The sequence below is a fragment of the Gigantopelta aegis genome, chromosome 3, assembly GCF_016097555.1.
Source record: "Gigantopelta aegis isolate Gae_Host chromosome 3, Gae_host_genome, whole genome shotgun sequence".
Taxonomy (NCBI): Eukaryota; Metazoa; Mollusca; class Gastropoda; order Neomphalida; family Peltospiridae; genus Gigantopelta; species Gigantopelta aegis.
Window position 1 is genome coordinate 6,285,445 of NC_054701.1, and position 12,363 is coordinate 6,297,807.

General features: G+C 36.1%; 1 protein-coding gene across 2 annotated transcripts in view; it reads left to right on the forward strand.

Annotated features, from left to right (window-relative positions):
• LOC121367447 overlaps positions 1-12,363 on the forward strand; it is a 36,942-nt gene that overhangs the window by 22,830 nt on the left and 1,749 nt on the right. The window contains exon 2 of one of the 2 annotated variants that reach the window (XR_005957381.1): positions 7,368-9,601. Coding sequence is in view for 1 of the 2 variants with exons in the window: in XM_041491625.1 (XP_041347559.1) it covers positions 8,068-9,537 (1,470 nt within the window). In the remaining variant the exon portion in view is untranslated. Of the gene's footprint in view, positions 1-7,367; positions 9,915-12,363 lie in introns of those variants that run through there. The other variant, XM_041491625.1, reaches the window with a different exon arrangement.

Genomic DNA, 12,363 nt, shown 5'->3' on the forward strand with positions numbered 1-12,363 from the left:
TAGGTCTGCACTCCCACGCTATCTTGACATCTGTGATAACCCCTCCATACTCCGAAGCCATTCCATGGGCTATTAACGACTTCTGTTCCCTCTGTTTCCTGTGCCTCAAAGGACCCCCTCCCCCTCCCCCCGACAACTGAAACCCATTAACCCCACCGACATCCTGTTTTCGTGACACAGAGGTCAGGTTCCCACGCCCATCCCACAGCTGCAAAAGCCATTAGCCCAGTTAGCGACGCTTAAAGGTCAGACAGCTGCATAACCCAGAGGTCAATGCAGTGAACGTCCCCGTGACGTCACAACCCAACAATCAAGTCAGCCAATCGGAGCAGGCCACAGATCACGTGACCTCATTTGCATATCTTGACGCTCAAGTGGCCTTGGTACTATTCCCACAATACACTGGGTATGGGTCTGGCAGGTATAGTATCATGGAAAAAGAAATGCACTAAATCGAACATGTGACAAAACACAGCGTCTGTGCTGGCGCGAACTACAGATCTGGCAGCAGACGACATAGAACATGACAGGGGAGAGCATGTAGTTTGTAAACATGTGTAACTTGTTGACATTGAAGACTTGTTTGTGGTAATTTCGGCCCATGCAAAAGTAGTGCTTTTTGTGTAAAATGGCAGAATAATCTATAATGCATATTCAGTGGTCATTACTACAAACATCCTTCCAATCAAGAATACTACACTGAGGTATCCAAGACACTGGCACATGATTACACGTGTTAACAGTTGTCACTGGAAACTGAAAAATATGGTGCAAGTACCTCTTGGTAGGATTTATATCAGCATTTTGTGCCAGAATCTTCATTTTCAAAGTTGTCATCAACAAAAAACATATTATGGTGTATACTGAAGTAACATCTGTAGGGCATATTCACATTAATATGCATTTATATGGGCTGTTTTGCCTTTTACAAAGTGGCTACATGTCTAATACAGTAAATGAAGTAGATTCAGTAAATGTAGCAGGTTAAAATGGAATCTGAGGCCTATCATGTCTAATTTTCCCTGAAATTATTGTGTAAAAATGTGTTGCAAATGGCCCCAATTTTGTGACTTTCACCATCCCTCTGACACATTTCTAATAAGGTACCATGAATTCAGTCACCATATCTTTTATAAGCCTCCAATTATCATATCTAAAATGCAAAATTTTACAGTTTCAGATTTTAATTTTTTTCAAAAATTTAAATTTAAGTTTAATATTTCATTAAAAATGAAGTAAAATCTAATGATTGATTTTTTTTCCTTTAAATATTTCAAAATCTTTCCAAGACAGCACTATGTAGATAGAAGATATGTAGAAGAAAAAATAGCTGTTCAATGTATGAAGAAATTCCAACATTTGATAAAGTTATTACATTTTGAAGTTGGTGTCCCTCAAGTTTCCATTGCCAAAATTGGCCATGGCAAGGCACTGTGGTAGGTTTTAACACAGCCTCTATACACTCTCATTTAAAGGTGACATCCCGATACTTACTGAGCATTGCTTTAATATGTATATCATTGGAATGCATTAGTGTGGGCCAGTTTTTAGGTGACAAAATGGACTGATAGGCCTCAGATTACAATTATCCGGAAATTTGTCCGCGCAAGTAGTCTGCTGTTTGACTGTGATTATTTCATGGCAGACAGCTATGAAGTGGCAACTATTTGACTGAAGTGACAGGGGAGAGCATGTAGTTTGTAAACATGTGTAACTTGTTGACATTGAAGACTTGTTTGTGGTAATTCCGGCCCATGCAAAAGTAGTGCTTTTTGTGTAAAATGGGTGTACTCCGGCCTGGTTTAGAGGGTGTGTTTGTTTAAACCAATATACTGGGAGAAAGAGCTGGACAACAGGGGTTGTCCTTTTCAGGGTATGTGTCCCCCAGACAGGCAAAGCTACATACAAAAATACACAGGCCTGCTGATATTAATAAAAATGTTATAGCCACTAAGGCTATATAGAAACATATAGCGAAATTAATTGTGGTCTGAGGCCAGACATCATAACATAAATGCAGGTAAGAGAGCTGAGAGAAACTTTAAGGACAGCGCATCTATGTTCACTCAGCTCAGGGTTTTAAACTCTTGGAGTCAAAAGTAATCTTACCTCTACACCTGAAGTAATATTGGAATGTGAAGGTAATAATATTAATAAACTGATAATGGTATCTTTTTTCAGTTACATGTTTCTAATTTGTTAGAGAAAGACAGAAGAATATATTCCACAAAAATATGTCACAGACAGAGCTAGTTATTGTAAGGAAGAAAAATGTAGTAATACAAAGATGTATGCAGTCAAAACGTATCAAATGGGAGTGGGGGTAGGGGTGGGGATTATAGAGTAATGCACTTCTGGGCCAGAATGCAAGTTGTTGTGGAGTAAAAATGAGACATTCTTTCCATACAAGCCGTGAAAAACACTACACGTACCTCTATATATTAAGTGTAGAGTATTTGAAGAAACTTGGATGTATCTTTAGTCAAAATGATGATCTTATTATGCTACCTTAAGCTTAAATGAATGAAGGAAGAAATGCTTTATTTAACAATGCACTCAACACATTTTATTTATGGTTATATAGCGTCGAACACATGATGAAGGACCATACAAATTATAACGAAGGAAATATTCTACCGCCACGCAATGGTCTACTTTCGATTAGCAGCAAGGGGTCTTTTATATGCACCATCCCACAGACAAGATAGCTCATACCACAGTCTTTGTTATATAAGTTGTGGAGCACTGGCTGGCATTTAATGACAATGAAGCATTTACGATATGGGTGTTGTGCTATGGTTATGAGAGTCTGCATCACAATCTACATCTGCTGGAAAGACCCACTGAAAATTAAATTAACACTTAGATACTTTAGATACATATGCAAACATTTTACGACTTGATAAAAACATTTGTGATACTTTATATTTATTCGACCAAGCCTATGACACCAACCTAATCTGTCTTTTCACAAAAACACCACAGAGGATATTATGCAGGAAACAACAAAAACAAGACACTGTGTCGAAGAACTGAAGTCTACAATTTAAAATGTACGGGAACTTTTTAAAATATTGTAAGCCAACTGATCCAGACCTGTGTTAAACAGGTTTATAGTTACAAACACTAACACCAGAAGGAAAGAAAGTGTTACACAAAGTCCAGTAATGTTCTTTGTAATGTTTTTTTCTCCTGCATATCTTTACTGTTTTTTGCATAAAATTCAGATTTCTCTAAAATTTAATTTCTCAACTTAAATATATGCTAAAATGACAATACAAATCATGGCTTTTATATAATTTTTGAATATTTGTAGTGTTATGTCTTAATTGAATTGTGCTAATGAAAATTCAAAACACTAACCTAATTAGATCATATGTTATTTTAATATAAAATAAATTAATATTAATATGGAAATGACCAGGCTGCCTACATTTATCATCATACTTTTTAAAGATCTTTTATTTATAACAAGCCGATCGCCATGCATAATGATAATATTCATTTAAGAATTGACCACAATTACTGTTTGTATGACTCCGCTTAGGGATGGGAAAGACATCAACCATGGTATAATCGTTTTTGGTTCTTTGATATAAATACAATAGTAAGCACCTTTCAACTAAACAGATTGACGCATAGGGTATAGATGGAATGAAAACTTAATTATATCAATTTAATTAGATATAGGCCAAAAGGTTACTTTCATCAGTACTGACAGTTATTAAAACCCAATGCTCTCATGTGGACAAGTGTGGATGCTACTGTAAATGTCGCTTTGAATTGGAATAGCTAAGTGAACTACATTTGTAAGTAAGCAATTAGTATAGTTTAATTACATTGAATGGCACAGAACAACAATGTTTGCTGTATGTGTAACCAACCAAATCAAATCTGACATCTACCACATGCAACTTTTTAATTAACATTCACACCTTAAATATAAATAATACAACCCCTCAACCTCAAATAAATCATAAAAAGGAGTGGTGTGAAGATGGTAATTTTGAATATAACACGAAGTGTCTGTGCAGATCCTAATTCCGCATAGTGATTGTCACCCACAGTCATGAGAAATGTATTATTAATATCAGTCATGGCAGTATTTAATGTTCTATTTACAGTTAAGGACACTTCGAACCTTTCAGATGTTATTTGATATATATATATATATATATATATATATATATATATATATATATATATATATATATATATATATATATATATATATATATATTGCTACCTAATTTTTACAAACCAGTTGTGTAACTGTAAATATGTTAGGACACAAGTAAATACATTATGAATCATTAAGTTCACTCAATATGTACATGTTTTTTTCTTGGATTGAATCCGTTATCAAACCTCTAAAGCTGTATTTAACAAGTCTTGACCGTTGACCTTGAAATGTGACCTTGAAGTTGTTGGGACAAAAAATGGATATATGTACATATGTTAGGATATAAGTAAATACATTATGTATTATTAAGTCAGGATTAGCAGTGGGTGAGCAAAAAGGTTCACCAAACAATGAGACAATTAATATCAATTGGTACACTTAATTATTTGGCCAAATGAAAATATAATTCGCCAACTTCTTTTAAAATTTGCAACTGGTGAATTTGACGAGTGCCACAACTAGCTCTGTAAGTTCAGTCAATATGTACATGTATTTCTTGGATTGGTTCCGTTATCAAACCTATGAAGCTGTATTTAACAATTATTGACTTTTGACCCTGACGTGACATTGAAGTTGTCAGAAAAAAATGATACATGTAAATATACTAGGATAGAAGTGAATACATTATGTATGATTAATTTCACTCAATATGTATATGTTTTTGTTGGATTGATTCCGTTATCAAACCCCTGAAGCTGTATTTAACAATTCTTGACCGTTGACCCTGACATGTGACCTTGAAGTTGTCAAGACAAAAATGGATATATGTAAATATGTTATGGTAGATATAAATACATTATGTATTATTAATTTCACTCAATATGTACGTTTTTCTTGGATTTATTCGTTATCAAACCTCTGAAGCTAAATTTAACAACTCTTGACCTTTGCCTTGACATGTGACCTAGGAGCTGTCTGAAAAAAATGGCACCAAACATTTGTACAATGTCCAAGGCCTAAGCTTCAAAACTGTGTATGGTGCCTGCTTTCTTCATTAAATTCCCACGGGATATTATATGTTGAAAATTGGCCCTGAACTACAAAAGGATTGGGCACACATTTGCCAACAAACTAAGCCCTCTCGTATATAATATGAATGGCGAACTACTTGTTGATTGAAACATATTTTATTGCTACATAGCAATGAAATATATAGATCTACGGTGATATTCGGTGAAAAGTCATATTTTCACTGTAGTTTAGTTACAGTGAAAATATTGAAATCATACTTATAATTTTGTGAACAATTCATAGAGGCTATTTCATGTAATTTTTCTCAAATTCCATTTTTATGTCAACGAGTGATGTGTAAAAATATGGTTTACATAAAAATCGTATTCGAAAATGGTCTATTTATTATATACATCTTTCCTAGTTTTTGATAATATTTTTTGCTCTTTTTTCGTTAATGTCTTTTGCTGATCCTATCGAAAACACGTAACGCCATGATATATTTCTTACGGTTGAACCTTTGTTGAAAATTTACTTGACCATGGAAGTTTTTAAAATAAATACGAATAAAAAATATCTTCATTTAAACATTAAATTAATAATTACTTAATAATGCTATGAAAAATGTCCTTGAGTGTAAGTTAAACTTAAACTTGGCATTCGATTCGTTTTGTTTTTGTGTTTTTTGGGGGGATGATCGCTTTGTCAGGTATATTTGCACAACAGCATTCGCAATTCGCGAAAATATGGTTTTCACACATCACACGTTGACATAAACATCATATTCGAAAACTCCCCATCTCTCTCTCTTTCTCTCCCCCCCCCCCCCCCCCCCCCCCCCCCCCAACCCATACACTACGGAAGTCAAAGTGTTGACAACATTTGCCCTGCTGGCTACCTCCTGAATTACCTCAATCATACATGTAATAATGTGCGATATTACGTTTTGAGAACAAATGTGTTCAAGACATAAACACCTGCGTACAGCGACGTACAATTTTGCGCACATCTACGTAAACGCATGCACCTATCTACGCAAACATCTGCGTACACACAAACACCTGCGTACAGCGACGTAAACACCTGCGTACAATCCGCGCAAAAACCTGAGTAGAGTCATGTAAGTGTGGAAGTATGTGGTATTTGTTTTAGTTAGGATTTGTATTTAATGTTTTATTTGCAGATATTGCCTGATATCAACTTTTGTATGTTTTATTTACAGCTTGCCTGCTATCAGCTTATTGTGTAACTAATGTTTTATTTTATCCTTAGCCAGGTTATGTCAAACAATAGGCTGGTAACTTGTAATTGTGGTAATCGTTTCTTTCAGCTTACACTGTACTAACGCACGTTACTTGCCTTGCATGTTAACTATTGTTCTCAAACTCCTCTCCCAAGCCCATCAGGGAATAAAACAACTTGTCTCTAGTGTTCAGGTTTATTTCTCCTGCTAAGATTATATTGTCAGGCCAGATTTAATTTTTAAAGGTGGAACTGCAAGTATTATTTGAAAGTGGATATTATCTGAAAGGTTAGTCTGTATTTTGTTTTATTTAATATATGTATGTTTTGTATACATGCATTGTTAGTTAACACCATTAGAAAGTACTGTGGCTAGTTATTGTTTAATTACTTTATGAATGTATAAAGTAATGAGTATTTATATTGGGTATATAGATTAAATTACATTGAATTAATATTGTGGTATGCTCGATCAAATAAACAATTATTATTATGATGTTTAAATTGTATGTATAATTTTGTTTTTTAATTTGACCTTTAGTCAATTTTTTTTGTCATAGTAGGCCCCTAGTATAATTTAGTTTTTGTAAGAATATTGTAGTTAATATTAATATGAAGAAATATATGCTTCATTTAAATATGTGCAAATAAATCTATGAAAAGACGGGACCCGAAAGAACAATATTTAATTATTTATATACTTCTACAGTACAAGATGTGCCAACACTAAGTTTTGTTTTTACATTTTACAAGAAAATATATTTGATATGTAAGTTTAATCGTAGAAATATTTTATTAGTCGGAAACATCTTACAATTCAGCAACCTCAGGAATGTCCCTTTAAATTACATCTAAAGTAAAACGCCTTTGGGGATTTTTTTTTTCTTGTTGCTTTGTCTTAAGTCCCGTTTTCCCCATCCACCAACCAAGATAAAATTGCCTTTTATCCCAGCTATCCAAGCAATGCAGCATTTTTTTGGTTTCTTTTCAGCTATGGAAGACAAGCGTAAAACCATCCCAGGGTTCTTTTCTCCACGTTCAACATCTGAGACAGTGACCACTATTGCACAATACAGCTTACCTAGTTCCAAGCCTGCTGAACCTTCAACCTCCATTGGTGATGCGTCTCTAATGGCCCCTAGACCTCTTTCTTGTGGTAACAAAACATTGAAAGCTGAGATTCTGTGGGCGCTAAAGTGTGTGGACTCTCATTTTTCATTCCATTCATGTGAACACATTTCGGATATTTTTAAACAGATGTTCCCGGGTGACCCTGTTGCACAAGCCTTCAGCTGTGGGGAGACCAAATGTCGTTATATCTGTCAGTTTGGCATAGCTCCATACTTTCATGGGTTGTTGAAAGAATCCGCTAGGGCTGATGGTGATTGTCCTTTTGTTTGATGAATCTCTCAACAAAGTAACAAAAAATAAGCAGATGGATATCCTCCTCCTACTATGGCATCATGACCAGGTGCGATCCAGATACTTCACATCAAAATTCATTGGCCATGCCTCTGCACAGGACATGCTTGATCATTTCAATTCGGCAATAGAGGATCTCAATCATACTGGCATCCTCCAAGTATCCATGGATGGGCCAAGTGTCAATTGGTCATTTTTTGACAAATTCAATAATCAGATAAAAGAATACCAGGACTCGGAATTGATAAACCTTGGGAGTTGTGGACTTCATGTTTTGCACGGTGCCTTTCAGGCAGGATGTCGTGAAACAGGTTGGAAAGTGGATGATCTTTTATCCAGTATGTACCATCTGTTCAAAGACTGCCCTGCTCGAAGGGAGGACTATGCAAAGGTCAGAGAGCTCAGATTTCCCTCTGAAATTTTGCAAGCACAGGTGGCTTGAAAATGGCCCTGTTTCCAGGCGTGCCATCAGTATTTGGGAGAGTATGAAAACCTATGTCACAGCCGTTGATAAAAAGAAGGTTTCACGTCCTGCTAACAAATCTTATTCAGTTGTTAGTGGTGCCACGAAGGACCCATTGATAATTGCCAAACTTTCATTTTTTAACTCTGTCAGTAGAGAAGTTGAGCCTTTTCTTAAGCAATATCAAACGGACAAAGTCATGATCCCTTTTCTTGTTAGCGATTTGGAGAAGCTGATGAGAAATTTGATGGAAAGGTTTATCGAAGGTGGAGTGCTTGAAGCTGCTCAGTCTGTTAATGAACTACTTAAAATTGATTTGTCGAAAAACACCCTGAACAACAAAGACATTCAGATTGGGTATAAAGCAGCAAGTGAGCTAAAGAAACTTAAATCATCTAAAGCCATCAGTGGGCTTCAGGCATTTGAATTTAGAGACCAGTGTAAGAAGCTTTTGGTTAAGTTGGTCGAAAAAGTCAATGAGAGGTCCCCGTTGAAATATTCCATTGCTCGCAACTTGTCACGCTTAGACCCCAGACTCATAGTCAAACAGGGTGAAAGTTCCAAATTGAAAATGAGAAGATTATTGGAGTTACTGGTGAAATTGAATCGTGTTCATGAAGACGATGTTGATGATTTGAACTGCCTGTACAGTGAATTGTTTAGGGATGTTGTCAGTGGTGATGATTTGGCTATGTTCCGAGATTATGATGTTGAAGAGGGTAGGGTGGACACCTTGTTGTATGAAACCATGGGCACAAACAAAAGATATGGCAGATTGTGGAAAGAGATCAGAAAAATGTTGCTTCTTTCCCATGGGCAAGCCTCAATGGAGAGGGGCTTCTCCGTTAACAGGCAAATTGAAATGGAAAACATGTCTGGGGGCATGAATGTTGCATTGCGGACAATTTCTGACTATTTGTCATATGTTGGTGGTATTTTTAATGTTAACATGACCAAACAGCTCCTCTGTTCAGTGTTGGGTGCACGACACAGGTACCATCAATATTTAGAGGAAGAAAAACGTAAGAAGTGTCAGGAAGTGATGAATCTGAAACGAAAAGCTGCAACAGATGAAATTGACCTGCTCAGAAAAAAAAGCAAGACTCTTGACTCTGACATCTGTGCACTGGAGAAATCTGCTGTTAGTTTTGCAGATCAAGCAGAGAAAACTCAGGGTGCAAAGTCCAATGCCATGAGGCGTTCTGCAGATGAAAAAAAGGCAGACTTGAAATTACTTCTTTCAGATATTGACTACAAGACCAAACAACTTGGTTAATCCCATCATGATTGTTCTTTCTTCAACCACTTCCTGACCATTTGTCAGAAAAACACATTACCTGGTATGTAACCTGATGGTGATAATTTGATTCAGTTGTGTTACATTTATTTCACAAATTTTACAAATTGTGCAGTTGCATCAATTTGGAATCAACTGATGCTGTTCATCTTAGTGTGTTCCCTAGGATTTAGGTAGGGGTTTGTAAATTGAACTATATTGAGGCATTCTGTTGACTTTCGAGCATTTTCAGGGAAATGTATAACAATGCTGTCCCCAGGCTAAAACAAGCCTTGCCTCAATGGTTTTGTAAATTATCTTTGTAAAACTGCAGAAAATTATATTTTATTAAAATATTTCCCAACCCCACCATTAAACACCATAATTAGACTTAATTAAATAAATTTAAATAATAATTGTATAAATTTCCTTTACGAAAATAATGTTCATGAGCAAATTTCCTAAATAGACTGAGTTTCCACTACAGAGCTCTTCACTCGTAACACGACATATGCCCGAGTCGAAACTATATTTGTGACAAAATTAGAATGGTTCTCAGGCTCTGACGAATCACTGTTATGTGTTTCATTAGAATGGTTCTCAGGCTCTGACGAATCACTGTTATGTGTTTCATTAGAATGGTTCTCAGGCTCTGACGAATCACTGTTATGAACTATACTCTTCAAAACAGTAGGGGAACCTGAAATATTAATGTTTATGTCAACTATAAGACCGAACATACGTTTTGACCACAGACATCCTAGTAAAGAACGTTCAGGTCTGTTTATCAACACACCTGTGACGGAACATGCCCTTAATTTTGTTTTCGCCTGTGGCGATATTAATTGTTTTAGAGGGCCGTGTGGAGTCCAATATGCACTTAAGCCCAGGTGGCCAGTAGTTACGTAATACCTCCGCGAGTGCGGTTTTTACTAGGCGTCATTGAGTCTGACCATCTGAGAAAAAAAATACCGCTTGGTCGCTGTGGAAATTCACATGATAAGATTCAGTACCGCCTTGTACACCCAGGCGATATTCGGTTTTTTAATAAATAGCTAGGGTTTTAGAGATATCGGGGAGAAACATAAGGAAGGCTTCAGGGGATCGCTGTCCGTCCGGACTGGTAAATAATTTTATTTCTGCTCTGTGTATAACCTTGATGTGATTGATGTGACTTTAAATATTTTAATACTGTATTATACCAATATTATTTAGACGGTGCTGCCGGTCATCTGACGCAGTATACTATAGGCTCACCGTTCTGATGTATATATATATATATATATATATATATAATATATATATATATAAAGCTTATCCAGTCATCCTAGAGGACCTAGGTAAACTGTAGGTTATTGTCTTTATTGTGATAGGTACCAGTATTAATTCTGTGTTACAAGGTTACTGAATGAGTAGTAAGGGTTAATTAAAAATTAACCAGTTAGGAATAGAGTTGTAATTCCTTTATTAATTAAGTTCCCCTGGAAGCGTTTCTCAATTATCACACGTTATTGAACGAGTAGTAAGGGTTAATTAAAAATTAACCAGTTAGGAATAGAGTTGTAATTCCTTTATTAATTAAGTTCTCCTGGAAGCGTTTCTCAATTATCGTGTTGTGTCACGGTGAAGTGATTAGCATATTGTGTAAACTAGACACCTAGAGATTAAGTAATTAAGTGATCAGTTCTGGGTTGTTATTATTTGTTGTTGTTAATTAACTACTGCGGCAGTACATTTGTCAGCGTAGGTTAATACAGATTCCAAAGTGTATTGTGTTTTTGTTGTGTTTTCTAGTGAACTAAACGTGTTATAATAATATATACTTTATATAAGATCTTATCTCTGATCATACCTAGACGAGCCAGCGGGTATAAACGCCCATTACAGAGAGATCTAATAGATATACAGTTAGGAGAGATATTTGGACAATCGTGTTTCATTCAGTTACGGGTATTATAGGATCCCCATGACAGGAGTGAAAATTGGGGCGCTCGTCCCGGATCTGAAACGGGACATGCATATTTAAAAAAAGTATTGTTTGTAAATGGGGGCTTTATAAATTATTTTTACAAATAACTAGAAGTAGCAACGTTGTTCACTAGAAAATTAATTAATTATAAGTGCGTCATATCTAAACATGGATAAGAATTTGCTGGATAGGCCTACGCTCAGTGTAGTGGAGATTAAGCGAGCACGTAAGGCCGAGTTAGTTGAAATCGCGGGTGAGCGGGAAATTGATTTAACATCAGCTAAAACCTTAGGTGATATAAAGACAATTATTATCCAGGATGTTTTTGGTGATAGGCCTGTTATGGAAGACAGTGAGATTGTTCCAGAGATAGAGATAAATGAGTTAAGTGTAGAACAACAATTAGCTTTTAAAAAGCTTGAGTACGAAAGAGAGGAACTTGCATTAGATAGAGAGAGAGAGAGAGAGAGAGAGAGAGAGAGAGAGAGAGAGAGAGAGAGAGAGAGAGAGAGAGAGAGAGAGAAGAGAGATATAGAGATAAGAGATAGAGATAGGGAAGATAGAGAGAGGGATAGAGAAGAGAGAGATAGAGAGAGAGAAGAGAGATAGGGATAGAGAATTCCAGTTAGCAAAATTAAAAGTGGAACATGAATTAAAGTTGAATACTGAAGAAGTTAGACGGGAAGCCGGAAATGGGTTTAACATGTCGGAGGCTTATAGATCAGTGCCTGTATTTGACGAACAGGAGGTAGATATGTTCTTCCAACATTTTGAACGGGCCGCTAAGCAGCTAAATTGGCCGCAGTCTAAGTGGACATTGTTAGCCGTGTCTAACTTTAAGGGGAAGGCTAGCGTAG